The following is a 19619-nucleotide window of genomic DNA, read 5'->3' as shown; positions in this document are numbered from 1 at the left end:
AAGTCTTTTCTGTTTAAGTTATCAGATGTTTAATGACAATTTTGAGATCAAAACAGCAAAGACACCTCCATGATCTCTACATTGTGACTCCAGCCAGTGTAGTGTGATGAAATGGATCAGGCAGGTCTAAAAAGCAGAAGCATTTAGGATCACTGGTCACTAGCATTTAAAGAGAATGAGAGAGAGAATGAGAATTTGGTATGTTTGTGATCGTGGTTAAGGGCAATGGGAATTGTGTGCAGAATGCATGCAAGGTCCCCAGAGTGAATAAACATACTGTATGTGTTTGGATCTTAGACCTAAAATAAAGGTCTGACACTTTGCTGAACACTAATTGGATGGCTGTTCCTAAACTGCTGGGCTTTGTAAGAGAAAGGACTGGTCCCTGCTTTGTCCTTTATTAGGCCACGTTCACACTGGAAGTCTTAATGCTCAATTCGGATATTTTGCTCAGATCTGATTTTTTTGGCTGTTCACATTACCTTTTAAAATGTGGCCTATATCAGATACCAGTGTGAACTGTTTGCTGTTTCGAACTGACCCGCATGTGCAAATGAACAATAACAATGACGTCACACGCAGCACGCCGTTGTGCTAAAAAGTTAGCGAGGTTATGAAGTATTGTATCATCTGCAAACATATCATGTAATGCTATAATGTGTTGTATTCAATGCAAACATCATGAGCTGGTTCACGTAACCACTTTATATAACACTCGTAACACACACGTTACCAGTCACCTTTGTGTCACGTTGTATATATTCTGCTCTCAAAGATTTCTTCAGATTTATTACATGGCTGAAACCAAGAATAGATATTCAGAATTAGTAATTAATAAAACAATAAATCTCAATTTCTCATCAAACCTCACAACATTCACTGATTTATCATTGGAGCGATATATGCAAATATATACCTAAAAAGATAGATTCTATTTGATTTATCTTTGTATAACACTTAATGTACATTGCAATCTTTCCATTATACTGTTTGCAAGGTTTGCTTCGATTTTTGTCTGTGAACTAATTGGCTACTCTCTTTCCCACAGATTTGGGCTGCTTTTATCTCCGAAACTACTCTGTGGCGTGGTGTCGTGCTGTGCCATGTGTTTAAGTGGGCAGCCACTGTGCTCAGGCAGGAGCCGTGTGCGATCTAACTCCTCTGCTGAGGGCTGCAGCTCAAGCTCTCAATATGCATTCTGTGCCCTGGGTGTGGGCCTAGTGGCACTTGGAGTTATCATGATTCTGTGGAGTGTGGTGCCACTGGAGATGCGTTCGAATAATACCGATTCGCAAAATGGTGTTGCTGTTGAGGAAGCTAGGCAGAAGACCTCGTCTGTGGCTTTTGTGCTGGTTGGAGCTGGACTTGCCTTGCTGCTGTTGTCTGTGTGCCTGGGAGTGCGAAACAAGCACAGGAGAAACAGGGGCACAACAACAGCCACTGGTACTCAGTATACAGACCGTGTGGTAGGAGAATCAGGAGAGACGTGAGTCCCAATTGTACATTTTCTGCTTGAATAACATTATTCCTAAAGGGAGAGTTGGTTGCTTTTATGCAATTTGCATTTTTTTCCTCAATGTAAATTACTTTATTTGATCCAAAAAAAATTAAATAATTGTAAGTGTTGGTCCTATGGTGGCCTATTTTTATTGATGGTTATAAGGTGGTCTTAACAAAACAGCAGATGCTAGAGTGATTGTATAAGTAAAGGATGTACCTAGTATATTGTAAATTTCCAAAGTGGGTAGCTATAAGGCAGATGCACATAATACACTGACAACAAAATGTGTATGTATACTACATAGAGTATGAGGAGGGAAATGGAAGACAACAGTTAGTTAATGTGCTGGCTGTAACCACAAATATTTATAGATCTGAGAGTTCATAGATTAGGTAAAGAAGAATGTAATTCAGTTTTATTGCTAATTATATTTACTAACAATTTAACATTTATCTTATTTTATAAACACAGACCACTAGTGAACTGTATATTTGTATAATTATATAAAGTTATTTGATTAACTTGTCTTTGCCACAGCCTGGCACCTGCCCCAACCTATGATGTGCCTACCTACGATGAGGCTGTGACTAGTGGCCGTTATCCTATTCGCCAGAGTAACTTCCGCCAGAGTACCTCACAGCTCCCTTCTTATGAGGACCTGGTTGCTGCAGTGGAGAATGAAGGAGAAGAACCAGGTGCTGTAAACAATCAAAATGCTTCTTCTCCTGGTCATGATGTTGGTCCACCAGAAGCTGGAACAAATGCTCAGCCGGCCCGTAGCAGCAGTCGAGCTAGCTACATCTTCAGACCCCTCCGTGTGCGCAGAATTAAATCGGAGAAGCTCCATGTCAAAGATATCCGGCTGAAAATCCAGAGCCCTCCACAAGGAGGACGAGTGACCATTGAGCCCATGACACCTCCACCACAGTATGAGGACAAAGTGCTTGAGTTCCCCAAAGAAACTGTTTGATTGTGTGAACTGTGTATGAACACTGTCATGGTCGATGTCTCTTCATCTGTGCTGTTGATGAACTTGCAGTGTGTATGGCTTTAATACACTGGTATAGGTCTGATTCAAAGTATTGCTGTAATTGTGAAATGGTATATTTAATACTTCTTTTGAGTGTAATAATCCACAAGCTCTGTGTTGCTTCTAGAACAAAACACTAAAGAGTGATTACTTTTTTTAATGTGTATGATTATTTGGTTTAAAAAGCACTGCTCTTTTGGCATTGTATAGATGATTTAGTAGTGACTTTGTACTGATTTAGTAGTGATATATGATCAACTCGGTATATAAAACAAAGAGACCTCTGTCATCACATTTGTACCCCATTCTCAGATGGTGGCTGTCTACCTTGCTGTGCTTTTATCATTACAGGGAGCTTTAAAGGGCAAGCTTGAATGAACATGTTAATTTACTGAACAATGAATAGTATTAGCAAGGTATCGTTTGCATAAGGGGAAAAATCTGCACCACTACACAATACTAACATACACATTGTGCTGTCATGTCTAAAGAATTTTTTTTTTGGAAAAGTAATATACAGTATCTACACCTCAGTGTATGATAAGATTTAAGGAACAATCTTTCATTTTGAATGTGGCTGTTAAAATAACAGCGTTGTTTGTTTGTTTTTTCTTTTATCTGACACTGGTGTGGTAGGGGGCCTTATGTGACCTAAAGTTTTTGGGTTTTGTATGTAGTAATAATAAATGTATGTGTTTTCTTTGTTCATCTTTCAGTAATTGGGGAAAAATACACTAATTTGGGTGGGGGGGGGGGATGAGAAAATATTGCATATTGATGATTATGAAGAAAAAAAAAGGGAAACACTGAAAGATCTTTTGGATGGAATTGGTCTCATCTTCTGAAGATAAAGTTGTCACATTGTTGTTTATTTAGGGGAGCTTTGATGTATTTTTGTGAAAAGAGGCTTTCCACCCTACCCCATAGCCCAGATATTTAAAAAAAGAGAGAGAGAGAGAGAGAGAGAGAGAGAGAGAGAGAAAGTTATATATTGTTGCTTTAGGTCTCATGGCAGCCCCCTGGTATTTTGTTTGCTCTTTTCTGAGGGATATCCTGTTCTTGATGATGTCACTATGGTGCTCCACTTAATCTATTTGCTGATAACGGGCTTTAGTGTCCATCTAATATTTTAGAAATTCATTTCTAATTCAGAACTTCTGATCGGTACCTTTACCAAGTGGCATATGATGCATGATTTGTATGCTCTTCCTGGGCCATGGCTCCAGCAGTTGGATCCAACCAAGATCATGTGTAGAAAATCACACAGATACAGTACATTTAATTTTTATCTGGGTTTAATCAGAATAATTGAATTGACATTACAGCTACACAATAACATTTAAACTGAAAATAGCAATTACTTTGCTCAATTTTAATCATGATTAATAATTACAATTAGTACAATTAGCTCAACAGAGTCAGATTTTTTTTACAGCATAATCAAACATATACACTGAGCACAAATATGTCACTGTATTTAAAAATAGAAACATTTAAATTCTGTTCAAAATAAAAGAAAATTATTTAGTTGTGAATGCATAACACTTACAATAAATGTATATTTGTATTATATATATACACACACTCTTGCCACTCTTACAGGTTTTTGGTTAGAAACACGTTATTGCTTTAAGGAGAACCGCAAGCAAGTTCAGTATTCCCCCAATATTAAAGGTCCTTTCTGAAGGACTTGTAGGCTGTTATGCACAAGTACTTGTTTGCTACTTTTAAGAGTTTTGGGTTGATCTTTTGGTGTTGCTTCTACCATTTTAGTGGATCCTCACTATTCATTTTGTCTCCTGGTATTTCTAGGGTTGGCATTACAATTTGGTTTAATGTATACGCAACAGCAGACATCAATAACTATGTGTAACGTTTTAATTCAGATGGTATACTGAGGTATTTGTCACCAGTCTTTTCTTGAATGGTTGGGAGAAGTTGTTCTCTAAGGATGTTTTGGTACCAAACTTTATTTATCGCTGTTTTCTTAGGCAAAATTGTGAGAGAGCCTACACCCTTGGCTGAGAAGCAACCCCACACATGAATGATTCGTAGTATGCTGTACTGTTGGCATGACACAGGACTGATGATAGCACTCCCCTTTTCTTCTGACCCAGACAATTGGATAGAAGATTCATCAGAGAAAATGACTTTACCCCAGTCCTCAGCAGTGCAATCCCTGTAGAAGTGGCTTCTTTGCTGTCCTTCTTGACACTAGGCCATCAAGCCTTTATGTCACTGTGTGTGGAGATGCACTCACACCTGCCTGCTGCCATTCCTTAGCTACCAACCCAAACCCAATTTTATAGACAGAGGTTTTATTGTTACTTTAACGAATGAAAATTTTTTTGAAACTCATTTTCTATTAAACATAAAGAATTATTAAAAACAATTTAAGATAATTAATACCAGAGGGATGACGCAACGAGGTTGATGCCCAACATTCGCCCCACTGTTGGACTAGCTGCTCAGTCTGCCCTTTACATGCTCTACAGTGCCTTCCTTATTTTTATTTGAAAAATCATTATTCCCAAGGTAGACACCCATGTATTTAAATCCACACTAAACCTTCCCAATCCCCAACTAAAATTACTTCACTTTTTTCCCAGTTCACTTCAGAAGAAAATAAAATCTGGAAGTCATTTAAAATATCAATTAAAACATTCATATCTTTCTTTTCATTCATTCCTATGCTCTCCAAATGCTGGTGTTCAACTATTTCTATCTCCAAAGCTTTCAGAGATCTAACAATGTCTCTTGCGACATTGAAAGTGAAGGCACTTTATCTTATTTTTTCCTCTTTCTTCGTACTTTGTGTCCAGTGTCTCAGAGCGATGGCTCCTCATCCCTGTGCCTGCCTCTGTCAGCATAGCCAGCTCCAGCACCAGAATCCACTGAGTTATACCTATCTATGGCCGTTGAGCAATGCTTATCCCAGCCCAGTTCAGGGCTTTTCCAGGGTTGTTGTTGCTCCAGCGTTTTTCCCCGGTTGCTCAGAAACACCAGGGTCAATCTGCCTCTCAGAACAGGCCCGAACAAGATGCCCTGTTTTGCCAGAGTGAAGATATATCTTAAGATACAAATATACATCTGAAGATACAAAAAAGATACCGTCAATATTGAATTTAAAAACGGCATTTAGCTCTTCTGTGCCTTCCTTAAAAACCATAAAAGCTACTCTTCTAAAAGACACAAGGTGCTTAACAAATGGGGACTTATAGCCAAGGGGGATTTTCGTAATGGAGAAGACCACTTGCCTGTACCTAGAAAGCTCTTTAGCGATTATCTCATCAGGAATAAAAATGAGGGATATTGGCCAGCATAACCTTTTTAATTCAGGAAAATATTTTTTTTTCCAAAAGAACCTTGTGTGTTCATATAGACAAAAAACACCTTTTTTTAGGCTTTAAAACACCTTTCACGTTACATATTAATTCATCCATATACATTATGCTTGCCATGAAACTTCTGTGCATGCCCAAGGTTAAAGCTAAAAAAAATGCATATTCAAATTTGAGCCTTGCTTTTACTAATGCGGCAGTAGTTTGCTATCATCTTGGGTACTATCTCCTTCCATTTTATTTTATCTTTTAATATACTGTATGTCTTTAGCTCATTTGAAACATAAATTACTTTTGTGTGGTTTATTTAAAGCATCATCTTAGGGAAAAGTCTGGAGGTGCTATGACCAACACGACTTACTGAGTCTAACTATAGACCTTATGTTTCACTTTTTTGAAAGTCCAGCAAGATATTTGCCTACCTTTGAATATCCTCGACCAATTCCGTGAGAAAGAGGGCTGGGAAAGGTTGCTGCCTTACTCTGGTTCATTGCCCCAAGACTTCTCTGATGGTAGAAGGCAGTGAAGTCACTACATCTCCTGCTGTCTTCCAGCTGTTGCCCGTCCTCAGTTCTCTTATCTTTGTGATTCCAATTCTACAGAGACACATTTGGATGTATTTGGAGGAAAGCAGTCTGTAACCTTGAAACATTAGGTTGTAGTGTATTGGTTCTTCTTATGGGTTTGTAAAGCTGATTTTGACACTGATGACCAGCCTTGCAAGACTGATTTATAAAAATGTGATGTTGCTGATAAGTCCATATCCCTTAAATCTAGTGCAAACGCTGGAGTAGGCCTTTGATTCTGCCATTTCCCCATTAAAAATTACATTTCTCCCAGTTTGCCTCTGCTATAGAGGCTTTGTAGTAGATTGTCAAGTTGTGAGCCAGAACATCTGCATAAGCTTCTTTCTTTAACTGAAAACCCCTGCTGTTCTGCTCTGAGTTGTCAGAGTAGGGGTTATATAGCCAGACTTCAGAGCAGACCAGACAGGGGGCAACCTTGCCTAATTCCCCCTTCCCATATTTATTTAGTTAAGACCTCCAAGTGCCTTAAGAACAAAACAAGCATTAAACACAACAGTTTAATACACAGTAGAAAACCATTTCCAAACCGAATGTCAAGTGTCTGAAATGAATACCCATTTCATGCCTGCCAAAGGTGCTTTCTTGATCTATAGAAAAAAGCCCCAGATCACACATATTCAGTTCACAAAAATCAATAGTGTCTCTGACATGGAATAGATTGTCCATTATTTGGACCACACTATGACTATGATTTTTGTTCATTATTGTGTGCAAACACTGTTTCAGCTTGTTGGTTAAACATTTTGTTAAAATATTGTAACCAACACTCAACAAAGTTATGGTTCATCAGATTTTTAAAAGTTCTAAATTTCATTTTTGGGGAGAAGTGATGTTACTGCTCTAGAGGTCTGAGAGTTTATCATCCTGTTCCAAAACCTCTCCGTCTTGTTCTTCTAGCTTTTCTTCATCCTGTTCTTCATTATTAGCTGTTTGTACTTGTTGAAAGCTCTGTTTTGTTTTATCTATATGACTATATATACGCCATATTGTCTGAACTATATATATATATTTTTTAAACTTTCTCCCACCTATTGTCTAATACCCCTATATAATCTGCTACCTCTTGACTGCTTTCTGTGCTCAGGTTTGCTAAAGATTCACCAGCCCTCTCTACATCAACACTTTTGCTTTTGAAAGTTACTTCTAACACACTTTGGGGATAGTGACTTTTCCTTTCTTTCTTTTGTATGTTCAGTATTTATTTGTTGTTTTTTTAATCTGCTTCCAGGGGGGGGCAAGGTGGCTTAGTGGTTAACATGTTCGCCTCACACCTCCAGGGTTGGGGTTCGATTCCCGCCTCCGCCTTGTGTGTGCGGAGTTTGCATGTTCTCCCCATGTCTCGGGGGTTTCCTCCCCCGGTCCAAAGACATGCATGGTAGTTTGATTGGCGTCTCTGGAAAATTGTCCGTAGTGTGAATGAGAGTGTGTGTGTGTGTGCCCTGTGATGGGTTGGCACTCCGTCCAGGGGGTATCCTGCCTCGATGCCCGATGACGCCTGAGATAGGCACAGGCTCCCTGTGACCCGAGGTAGTTTGGATAAGCGGTAGAAAATGAGTGAGTGAGTAATCTGCTTCCAGCATTACTTACAACCAGAATTCTGAAAAAGTTGGGACATTATTTAAGTTTGAATAAAATGAAAACTTAAAGACTTTCAAATCACATGTTTTTACTCACAATAAATATAATATTTTACTCACAATAAAACACAGATAACATAACAAATGTTTAAACAGTGGAACTTTACACTTATATCCACTAAATGAGCTTATTTCAGATTTGATGCCTGCTACAAAACGTTTCCACAAGGGCAATAGATGGCTGAAAAAGCAAGAAATTTTGAAAAGATTCAGCTGGGAGAACATATTGATATCAGGTCTGTAACATGTCTTACAGAGATGTCTTAGAGAGGCAGAGTCTCTCAGAAGTAAAGAGGGGTAGAAAAGACTGGAATATTTTAAAAACAATGTTTGGGCCCTCGGAATACACTGCATGAGTGTTTTTATCTTTTTGTCCATTAAGGTTTAAAAACAAGGCCATCACCACTCAGATTTTATCAGCCATTTGACATGGTTAACATTTTTCATCATCAGAAAACTTAAATGCTAATATGGTCCAAGTATGGAGCAAATCTATCTGATGAAATCTCGTGCAAACTGCCAAATGAAGGGAGATATTGATATTTTTTTGCTTACAAAAGCAATCATATCTCTTTGAAAATAACAACCACAGTGAAATTTATTGTTAGTGGGTTGCTTTGTAATTTGAATCATTTAGACCCACGTATACAAATTTTCATTCATTTATATATTATGCAAAGCCTACATTTCCAAAATAGTCCAAAATTGTCCTACGGTCAGTATCAAAAATTTTGTGTCAAAAGAAGTGGGTGATACCAAATAATTATGAAAGAAATGTTGACATTTATAAGCAATATGCTTTACTCCATGCCTGCAGAGAACTGCACAAAAAGTGTAGTCTGTATTAAGGCTCTGGGTTGTTGATCGGAGGATCAGGGTTCAAGGCCCAGCACACTGCTGGGCCCTTGAGCAAGGCCCTCAACCCTCTCTATTCTATTAAAAAAAAAAAAAAGATTCTGAGATGATACCCAAAGGTGTAGAGTTTAGTGTACCTATTTCTCTAGTGTGCTGCCTCAACGTGTTAACCTGTAAACGGATTTTGAATCACTACTTAAATAACGTCAAAAACATGGCTGCCTTTAGCCATTCAGCGTCCAAGTATGTTCACGTATGGACTCTTATTTTTCTTCATACATTTGCAAGAAGTGTCCACTAGGGGCAATGTTTACTAAGACTTCTGTAATCCTGCAGATCATCAATTGGATCTATTTGTCCCTTGTCCCTGCCACAGACGCACCAGATCCTGGCTGACCATGTGCAGACCCCAAGTTTAACAAACAAACCGGAATAAGTAAAGAAAATTATTTTATTGTACTGTAATTTACAAGTGGCAATAAAAGGTAATAATAATAATAATAATAATAATAATAATAATAATAATAATAATAATAATAATATGTCCTAAAGAGCAGGATAAGGGAAAATGTGGACATGGAGACTACAATAACTTCTCGTCTGCATGTGCAATGCCATTAAAGTCTAATCTGAGCGTGTGCAGTAACTCCACCCTTCCTGTCTACTCCACTGCGTCGGTTTTCAGCTTGCGGGAAGAGCAGGAGGACCCGTGAATCGAGTCTGCGCTCATACGGCTTTTGCAGCTGCTGGGGCAGCGGGGGGAGGAACAGCTGTTCACAGAACAGCCAGGCCGAGGAGTCAGTCACATTCTTGGCTGGGATTCAATGACTCAACCAGACACAAACAAACAGCGAGCGAGCGAGCGAGCGAGAGACAAATACTTGAACTATGCACACACGGTTTTTACACCAGGTACTGGGCGCCGGCCTGCTTTTTCCTTCACTAGAACAAGATTTCGTTGTCGAAGGTACGGTTTAATTTGCGCTGTGAAGCTACGTATCATTTTAATATGAAGCAGTCGCTGGGAACCGAAAAAACGAACCGACTCCGTGTCGCTTTTTGCTTTTGAAAGTGACCCGAAACTCCAGTCTTTGCTACGGACATTTCTGAATATTGCTCTAGATATTCGTTGGCGTTTTTCCACCTTAACTGATCGGAAAAGTTTATTTTTTTATTATTTTATTTGATATATTTTCTGTGCTGGCGCTTATAACAATAGAGAACATGGAGGAGGTGTCGAGCTTCCGACCTCATGCGGGACTTCAGCGAACTCTAAAGCAGTTCCACTTGAGCTCGATGATCTCGCTGGGCGGCCCGGCGGCTTTCTCGGCTCGCTGGCAGCACGAAGCTCCTTTCGAGAAGCAGGGCAAGAAGAGCTCAGATCTGCCACTGCTTCCTAGCCTGAGGACCCAGACACCATCAGCCCTGCCCGGGCCTCTGCTCATCGCTCCAGACCGCTCCACGGAGCGCTGCGACACTGTGCTGGAGCGAGAGACCATCTCGTGCTTCGTGGTCGGCGGTGAGAAGCGCCTGTGTTTGCCGCAGATCCTTAACAGCGTGCTGCGCGACTTCACTCTGCAGCAGATCAACGCTGTTTGCGATGAGCTGCACATTTACTGCTCGCGGTGCACAGCCGAACAGTTAGAGATCCTGAAGATAATGGGTATATTACCATTCTCGGCACCTTCTTGCGGACTCATTACGCAGACAGATGCTGAGCGACTGTGCAATTCCTTACTGAACGGCGGTGCGCTGCCGCTGCGCCTCGACAAGGAGCTCGCGTGTTCTTCTTCTTCATCATTATCCTCTTCCTCCGCCGACCGGGCCTTTAAGGTGTACCACGAATGTTTCGGCAAGTGCAAGGGTCTGTTCATGCCAGAGCTGTATACGAGTCCGCATGCAGCGTGCATCCAGTGCATGGATTGCAGACTGATGTTCCGTACGCACAAGTTCGTGGTCCACAGCCACAAGCGCTTGGAGAACAGGACGTGCCACTGGGGTTTCGACTCGTCCAACTGGAGGGCCTACATCCTCTTGGATCAAGATTACACCGAGAAAGAGGAGAAGGCTACATTGCAGCAGCTTCTCAACGAATTAAAGGGGAAATATGACCTCGGGAACAAACACAAGAGCTCATCTTTCAGGGTAAGTTGGAATAAGAAGGTGTTCCAGACTTCTTACATGTTTAAGATTTGCAGAATCTTTATAACAATTGGGACAAAACGAACATGAAATGATTTACATTTTTGTGTTAGCTTTTACTGGTGTTCCTTCATTATCTGTAAAAAAAATAATAATAATAATAATAATAATCTGTAATAATTCCTATGGCATCATTTGCTTATATTACTAACAATAAGTTTTTTCCATATCTTTTGTAACATGTCAGTTGACATAACTGAGGGTATCATGGTAAACCTTCATCTAAAATGTGTTTCTGATGATTTTTGAATTTTGTCCTGTCATGGATTAGACACGGATTGTGATTTGGCAGTTTTTTTTTTTTTTTTTTTTTTTTTTTTTTTTTTACTAGATATGACTCACTACTGATGATTTTAAGCACACCTGCCTTACAGTATATCATACTACAGTGAAATTTTAAATTGCAATGTGCACTTAAAGCTCACATCTACACAAGTACATATTCATTCAGTTATCTGATCATCCAATTATGTGGCAGCCTTACGATGCAAAAAAAAGATAAAAAATCAAATACAGCTTAAGTGCTTTAATGTTCATATCAAGCATCCAAATAGATGAAAGAAAATAAATTATCTCGAAGACTTTGCATCACATGGTAGCAGATAACAGATGGCTTTTTGAGTATTTCAGAAACTGCTATCTAGGAATTTAACAGTCTCTAATGTTTACACAGAATGGTACTTAAAAACAAATTTGTATATTTTGTGTATTGGAAAGAGAGTTAAAAATGGCCAGATTGTTTAGTCTGCCTGGAAGTACATGATTTAAATATTCATTCTTTATAACTATGGTGATCAAAAAACATCTTGGTATGCACAAACATTGTACTTTATTGTGGATGGGTGACACTGCAAGACCCCACTGGTTTCTACTCCTGTCATCTGAGAAGAGGAATCTGAGGCTATCATGGTCACATACACTCAGCAAATCAGGACAGTTAAATATAATGAAGAAAAAAATCATTATGGCCTCAGATTCCTGTTCCTAGGCTTACATGAGTTAAATCTTGTGTAGTTATTTGCTACTGTAACCCATCCACCTTAAGGTTTTGATGCTTATGCATTCTGTGATGCTTTTCTGTTCACCACAGTGTTAGAGTGCTTATTTGACCCTTCTGCTCATTTTCGTCTGATCTGTCTCATCAACAAGGAATTTCAGCCTACAGACCCTTTACACATAAAATGTTTTTTGTTTTTGCCTCCATTCTGTGTAAACTCTAAAGACCTGTTAAATGTAAAAAAAAAATGTGCATGTAAGGTCAGCAGTTTCTGAAATACTCAAACCAGCACACCTGACACCAGTAAGCAGGCCAAGTTTAGTCACTAAGATCACACGTTTTTCCACTTTATGATTTGACATTAACTAAATCTTTTGACCTGTATCTGCATGACCTTATGCATTTTGCTGCTGCAATATACTTAGCTGATTAGATAACTGCATGACTATGTAAAATAGTTGCAATAAAATAGAGTGAGTTTAAATAACTTGAACTAAGATATTTTACTATAATAAAATTAATCTGAGAAACTCTGACACCTGGTTCTTTGTTCGACTTCCGTTGCTCGTGGATCTCTTATTATACTCAAGGGCATCTGAGTCTGACCCGTGAGTTTTGGAGATGTATATTATGAAATCTAAAAACAGGGACGCTGGAAAATCCGGTATTGATCTTTTGGTTGGTTGGGGGATGAGGGACCAGTGATAGATGGTATTCAGAAAACATTGTGTGGTTATATTATGTTGAGGCAGGAAGGGTAGAGGTCATAACCCAAAAGCAGTGCAGTGGTGCCTGGAGTCACTGTGTGTCTGGGAGTGTCTATATCTGAGCAACTTTATAGCAAGTTCACAGATGCCAGAACCAGACAATGGTACAGCAACTCTGCTGTGTCTCCACATGGCAGCTGCTGAGTGTGAAAATACTACCAGGACTAAATACCCTTGTGTCACCATGTGTTCTCATACTGTTCTTTCAGTATGCTTTGCATAGCTAAGAGGCAAACACTGATTACTGATAATCAGATCAAATCTAAGCTTTCAGTTTTCACTTTTTAAATATTTTTTTTACTGAATGAATAATAAAGGGTTATCGGGGATTTTTGTTATGGTTCATTGTCAGATGTGTCCCAAGAGATCATCTAGGTCACCGGGAAGCTGCATACTTGTGCATCTGTGTATTATTTTGGTGGAGAGCTCTTCTAAAAGAGCAGACAGGTATGCTAGTGACTTGTTCTTGCTCACTTACGAAATATACAAAGGCCCTGTTCCTACTTGTTATGAACCTCTGTCTCATGTGATCAGATCTCGATTGGACAATTGAGAGAGTTCACACCTGGGGCTTTCATGTCTTATGAATACACCTTTGCTGACCAATTAAGATTATGTTTTGTCAAACAGGGCTGCCAAATCTCCCAAAAGCAAACTGACTCTTCAAAGCTACTCTAGCTAATACCAAAACCCAAAGTATTTGTATTTAGCAGTTATATGTTATTTGCACATTAAATTGATTACTCATACTGTCATAAGGCTGTGATGCTTTTTATGTAACCATTTCTCAGCTAATCAAATTTCCTTTGCTTTTAACAATAAAACATATTTCAGGCTATAAAAATAAAACATGAGCTGCATACGTATATTTATTGACTGCACAGTGAGATAATAGGTGTATGCAGTTTGAGTATTAAAAATGACTAATATATAGTACATTTTATGATTCCTGAACATGCCCAGCATATATCTTTCTTGTTAGGCTTGCTGACTATTTATGCACTAGGTCAATTGGTGGCCCATCAGTGGAAAATGCATTAACAAACCAAAATGCAATAGCAAGGCAGATGACACAACAGAAAAGTTGGAAAAAACAACAAAATTATAATTTGTGTGTGGAGACTTGCAGCACTGGTTATTGTTTGGATCCGGTTGCATTACCACTCACATTAAAATTGTATTGTGGCAATATGTATCTCAAACCCTCACAAGATCAGCCCATAAGACACATTTGAACCAGCTCATGTGTATTTATTGCTGTCCACTTGTGAACGGATCACGTGAGCTGTTGATATAAAGTCTGAAAGGGGACAAAGGCTCTGTGTTATTTAGCCTCGACTAAAAGTGTTGCTTTACCTGTCAGACAATGGATCATGTTTAGTTTATTCAACTTTTCTCAATTTTCACTGCTTCTTATATATGCAAACACCACTATACTGAGCTTATATTTAAATACATTTTTAAGAAACAAGAGGCACTGTTACTTTAAGTTGTTTTGACTTTTTTTGATTTTTAACTACTACAACTTAAAAGACCCTAAAGACAAAACTGTTCATTTAAACTTTAATTATTAGGCTTTTTTAGTTAATTAGCCAATTGAATGCATTTGTTTTGCATGAAAGTATGCTGCACTGAGTCTCCACTGACACTTTGGCTGTTTTCTGCATGCGTGGGCAGATGGATGGGGTAAAATGTGGTTCGACATTAGGCAGGGGCTTTGATGGGGCAGTGATATGGACCAATGCAAAGCCAAGACCTTCACCATCCCCCTAAACAGATTATGCAGACAATCATCTGGCCTTTTGACCCTCCAACTGGGCAGATGGTCCTGTGACAAATGAGGAAAAATTTCAAATAAATTATTGGCAAATATATAGCTATATATAGGCAAAATATATTTACCACAAACCACATCACCCATTGGCTCAGGTGTGGCAAATTTAATCAAACTTCAGAAGTCATTGGAAGCTATACTCTAGCTCATCACAATTCATCATATTCACATTCAATCTGAGTCCAAGCAATTAACTATCTAACTGTAGGTCCATAGTGGATTAGCATCTGAAGTGGAGCATAGGTGGCCAAAGCTTGTATACATAATGCCTTCATTAGCATTGTTGTGGGGGATGGTTTGCATTAATTTGAACTCACTGCATCTCCTCTGTCTGCTGACCTTGCCCATGTGGTCTGTGCAATTTCCTGCCAGCCACATTTGGTCTTTCAATCTCTGTTTAACACCCAAATGAATAAGCATTACCTTCTTATTTGCTACCAAAAGCATGCCTTCTCAGCCAAATCAGATGCAAATTTGTTTTTGGATGCCTTCTTGCTGATCATCCAGTTGAGCCTCAACTGCTCCTCTCATCCCATCCCTGTTGGGACGAACACAAGAGGGTGAGCCTCTCTTAGAGGTTGTGCCCTCTATTCTCTGCTGCCTGACCTCTTGTTTAAAGGGTGTCAGCTGGAGCTCTTTGCTGCTTGATCTGGGGGTGAGGACCTGCTGTCCTCTTTGTTTCCAACAAACCCTGACAAAGTTAAATGTTGTGCATTGTATTGTTTGCTTTCACTTTGCCAGCCAAAACTTCAACATACTGCAGCACAATGCAAATACTGGTAAAGAGCTTCAGTTATTGTTCAAATCAAATATCAGAATGGAGGAAAATGTGATCTCTGTTTCTTTAATTCTGGCAAGGTTGTTGGTTGCAGATGGGCTGGTTTAAATACATCAGAAACTGCTGACAAAACAGCTTCTAGAGTCTACATAGATTGTGGTCTTCTACTATTGTAGCTCATTCACCTCAAGGTTTGATGTGTTGTGCATGCCAATATATTTTTATTCGCACCACGGCTGTAATCAGTAATTATTAACATCACTATATCCTTCCTGGCAGTTCGAGCCTGACCACTGTTATGTGTGAAATTCAGCCCAAACCGGCCATGACTACCAACATACATGACATGATTAAAGTCACAGAGATCAGTTTTTTATACTGTTGTTTGATGTGAGCATTGCATTCACTTAACATGATTTGCATGTGTGCATTTTGTTCATCGTGCTGATTGTGTGACTTGGACTAGTTGATTGTGTAGGCTTACAGTTGTTCCTATGGAAGTGGTTCGTTAGTGTGTATCCACTACAGTGTAAATATAGTTGTGGAAAAATTTGGTATGCATACAGGTCACTGAATCAATGCATAATTTGTCCTGAAACAAAATGAAATTTAAAGCACTTGTCTCCTTTACATCTTCATACCTTGGTAAGTCATGGATTAAAGCAAAGACTTTTTTTTTTTTTTAATTAGTAGCACATCTGTCTTCAATCTTGCAATCAGTCATTTCAGACTATTTAAATGGGGAAACATAGTCACTCTGCTGTTTAATATCGTGTGCACCATGCAGTATGGAACAGCAAATTCATAGTAGAGAGCTCAAAGAACATTGTAGACATACCTTATAAAAGTAAAGGTTATAAAACCATATCCAAGCAGCTTGATGTTTATTGTAACTACAATTGCAAATATATTTGTTTAGTTTATGGTACGTATTACTTTATCCAACTTTACTGGATGTGGCCAGAAGAGGAAAATCGATAGTGTGAATGGGAGACAAAAAGCCAAGGAACAGAGATACAAGCAAGATTTTAAAGAAAAGAAAACCATATCTACTGTGAAACATAGAGGAGACATGGTAATATTTTGGGACTGTTTTGCTGAATCTATCATAGGGCGCTTTGAATCTGTGCAGAGCACAATGAAATCCCAAGACTATCAAGGCATTCTAGAGTGAAACATGCTGCCCAGTGTCTGTGTCTTAGTTGCCTCTAACAGGCTATGATGCAGAACACATCTAAAGGCACTCAAGAATGACTAAGAACAAAACATTGGACTATTCTGAAGTGGCTTTCTATGAGCCCTGATTTAAATCCTATTGTTCATCTATGGAAAGAACAGAAATGAGCAGTCTAGAAAAGACACACTTAAAAAATCAGATATCTGGAGCAGTTTTCTCAATAATAGTGGGGCAAACAGCCTCTGGACTTGTGCAGATGTCTCATTGAGCGCTACAGAAATCGCTTGTTTGCAGTGATTTCCTCTGAAGGTTGTGCAATAAAATATTACATTAAGGGTCCTATTATTGTTATCCAAAATATGTAGTAAGTATTTTGTTCAATTAAATTAATAGCTAATTTAGTGTCTTATTAAATATAGAATAAAGAATGATAGCTGGTCGTTATTGTCAAATTCAAGTTATTTGAAAGAAAATTGTGGGTTCTTAATTTTTCCTGGAAAGGTACCAGATAATTTGTCCACGCCTGTACATACCATCATTCTCCTAACCTACTAGGCCTAGTTCTTGGAGGTGAGAAGATCCACAGCCTGGGTTTGTCCAGTGTGTAACTTCTTAATTAGATTGAACCTGTCGTCTGAAAGTGACTTTCAACTTCAACATTTCAGCTTATCATCTTGTTCCATAGATAATCCTTTGAGAACTTCCTGTGCATAAGAAGGTGTCTTAATATAGCCTAACTAAACGGGAATACAGAAATGTGTGCAGGTCAGAATGTTACAGGAAGCTACAAAGTTATTGGCTATAATTACAGAAGTCTGAGCATTTTGCTCTACTGTGTTCATGTTGCTGCTTTATATACATATTCAGTCTTTTCTTAGTCAAGAATTCTACAAGTTTGAGGTATTGCGGGCTTTCCAAGCCATAATTAAAAGTGTTTATGGTGTACGGATGAGAGAAACAGTCTAGGCTTTTGCGAATGTCATATGCCAGAGCAGCCAGTTGCTTTTGCCCAGTGTCTAACCTGAAACTACTATGAGGATTAGCTTAGACAAAATGTTGTGAATCTCTGTAGATGAAATTTAACAGACCAAAATAAAAATTTGATAGTATGGTTGCTTTTAATTACTTTTACTGATCCAAGAAAAACGTGGTCACCCGATGATCATTATGATTTCATTTGATTTAATGATTTATTTATTGTATGATATTCAATGTTTTAATATAGGTTTTCTGGATTTGAAGTGCTTCACACAGAGCAGCAGATCATCTGCTGAGCCTGAGCATTCTTCCTCTTCAATGAAGAGTGATTTTGTGTTTATCATCAGTCTATGGCCTCTCATTCACTTCTCGGAGGTATGCAGACAGCTCCCACTCCACGCCCAGGCTGCATTAGCCACAAAACCTCTGTGATTGGAGAGACAATGTAGTTGCTAAGCAAAGCTGCTCTTTCTGTGCTAAATAAGAGCTCTATGTTTCCTGGCTTGTGGGCTGATGGGAGTGAGCCAGTTTTCTCCCTTTGCCTCATCCTCTCTTGCTCACTCTCTTCCTTTATAGCTCCTTTGGCTCCTCTATTCCCTATTCCTCTGTGCTTTCTTTTTCTCTCTCCCTGTCTTTTGTTTCTGCTCTTTGAGAGTGGCACATTCGCATATACTCATTCAGTATTACTCACACATTCAGTTTTCAACCCACTTTCATCCACTGAGTGAATTAGTTAGTGAGGAAAGGAAGTCTTCAGAGTTGGCCTGCAAAAGGGAAAATAACAGGATAAATTTTATGAGAGTGACCTGATCCACAGCTTCTATTTCCTTACATGAGAGAGCTATCTGAATGAAATGAATGTTTCTTTATTTCTGAAAGAAACTGTGGGTGGTGGGAGGATTTTTCCTGCACAGCCTGCACAGGGTGAAGGCTGATTCACTCTTCCAGACCACAGACAGCTGGCAAGGCCTCCATTTTCCTCTCAATGTGATAGTCCACCACAACATGGTGTTTCAGAGCTCAGTCAGCAAGATGGCTGTTCTGGAATACAGAACAAACAGTAGGGCATCTGCTCATGTTAGATTCTTTATACTCTTTTATATATATATATATATATATATATATATATATATATATATATATATATACTGAAAAAAAAATTAGAAAACTTAAAGGAATACATTTTTGTGAATGTCTCTGACCTAACAATCAGAAACAGACTTCATCAGGATGGCCGGAGGGTTTGATGTCCTCTAGTGGGCCCTGTACTCACTGCCTGGCACCGTGGTGCTCAATTAGCATTTGCCACAGAACATCAGAATTGGCAGGTCCACTCCTGGTGCCATGTGCTATTCACAGATGAGAGCAGGTTCACCCTGAGCATGTGATAGACATGAAAGGTTCTGGAGAAGCCATGGAAGAAGTTATGCTGCCTGTAACATTGTTCAGCATTTGGGTTAGACGAGTTCACCTTCCTAATGAGAGGAAGGTGAACTCCTCTAACCCTAATGCTAAAAGCTAAAAGCAGTTCCTTGCCATCAAAACCTGTGTATACTGTATATAGCCATTATATTATATATTATATATATAATATAATGGCTATATACAGTATACACGGGTTTAAAATGCATAAACATGCATAAAACCCGTGTATACTGTATATAGCCATTATATTATATATATAATATATAATATAATGGCTATATACAGTATACACGGGTTTAATATATAATATATAATATATAATATATAATATAATGGCTATATACAGTATACACGGGTTTTATGCATGTGTCAAAAGTTTAGCTTTTATCTCATAATATGCACTAGCATTATTCCAAGTGTAATTTCCTACAAACTTGACATGAATATGCTTTCATCATTTGATTATACTGTAGTCTTGCGAATCAGACTTCTAGGTTTTCTAACTAAAGA

At 38.8% G+C, this 19619-nt stretch overlaps 2 protein-coding genes across 3 annotated transcripts in view; both read left to right on the top strand.

Moving 5' to 3' along the window:
- The window catches only part of tmem51b (transmembrane protein 51b), an 18212-nt gene extending 14975 nt beyond the window's left edge, over nt 1-3237 (top strand). For both annotated transcript variants that reach the window (XM_047802592.1, XM_047802597.1), the window contains 2 exons: nt 1049-1486; nt 2039-3237. In XM_047802592.1, coding sequence (XP_047658548.1) covers nt 1104-1486; nt 2039-2471 — 816 coding nt within the window. In that variant the 5' untranslated portion in view covers nt 1049-1103 and the 3' untranslated portion in view covers nt 2472-3237. The remainder of the gene's footprint in view (nt 1-1048; nt 1487-2038) is intronic.
- A 6259-nt stretch (nt 3238-9496) lies between these two features.
- skib (v-ski avian sarcoma viral oncogene homolog b) overlaps nt 9497-19619 on the top strand; it is a 29517-nt gene continuing 19394 nt past the window's right edge. The window contains exon 1 of the mRNA XM_027165431.2: nt 9497-11096. Coding sequence (XP_027021232.1) covers nt 10176-11096 — 921 coding nt within the window. The 5' untranslated portion in view covers nt 9497-10175. The remainder of the gene's footprint in view (nt 11097-19619) is intronic.

This window comes from Tachysurus fulvidraco, chromosome 2 (assembly GCF_022655615.1).
Source record: "Tachysurus fulvidraco isolate hzauxx_2018 chromosome 2, HZAU_PFXX_2.0, whole genome shotgun sequence".
NCBI classification, from domain to species: Eukaryota; Metazoa; Chordata; class Actinopteri; order Siluriformes; family Bagridae; genus Tachysurus; species Tachysurus fulvidraco.
The sequence above is the reverse complement of the archived record's forward strand: the minus strand, read 5'-3'. Positions and strand labels throughout refer to the sequence as shown.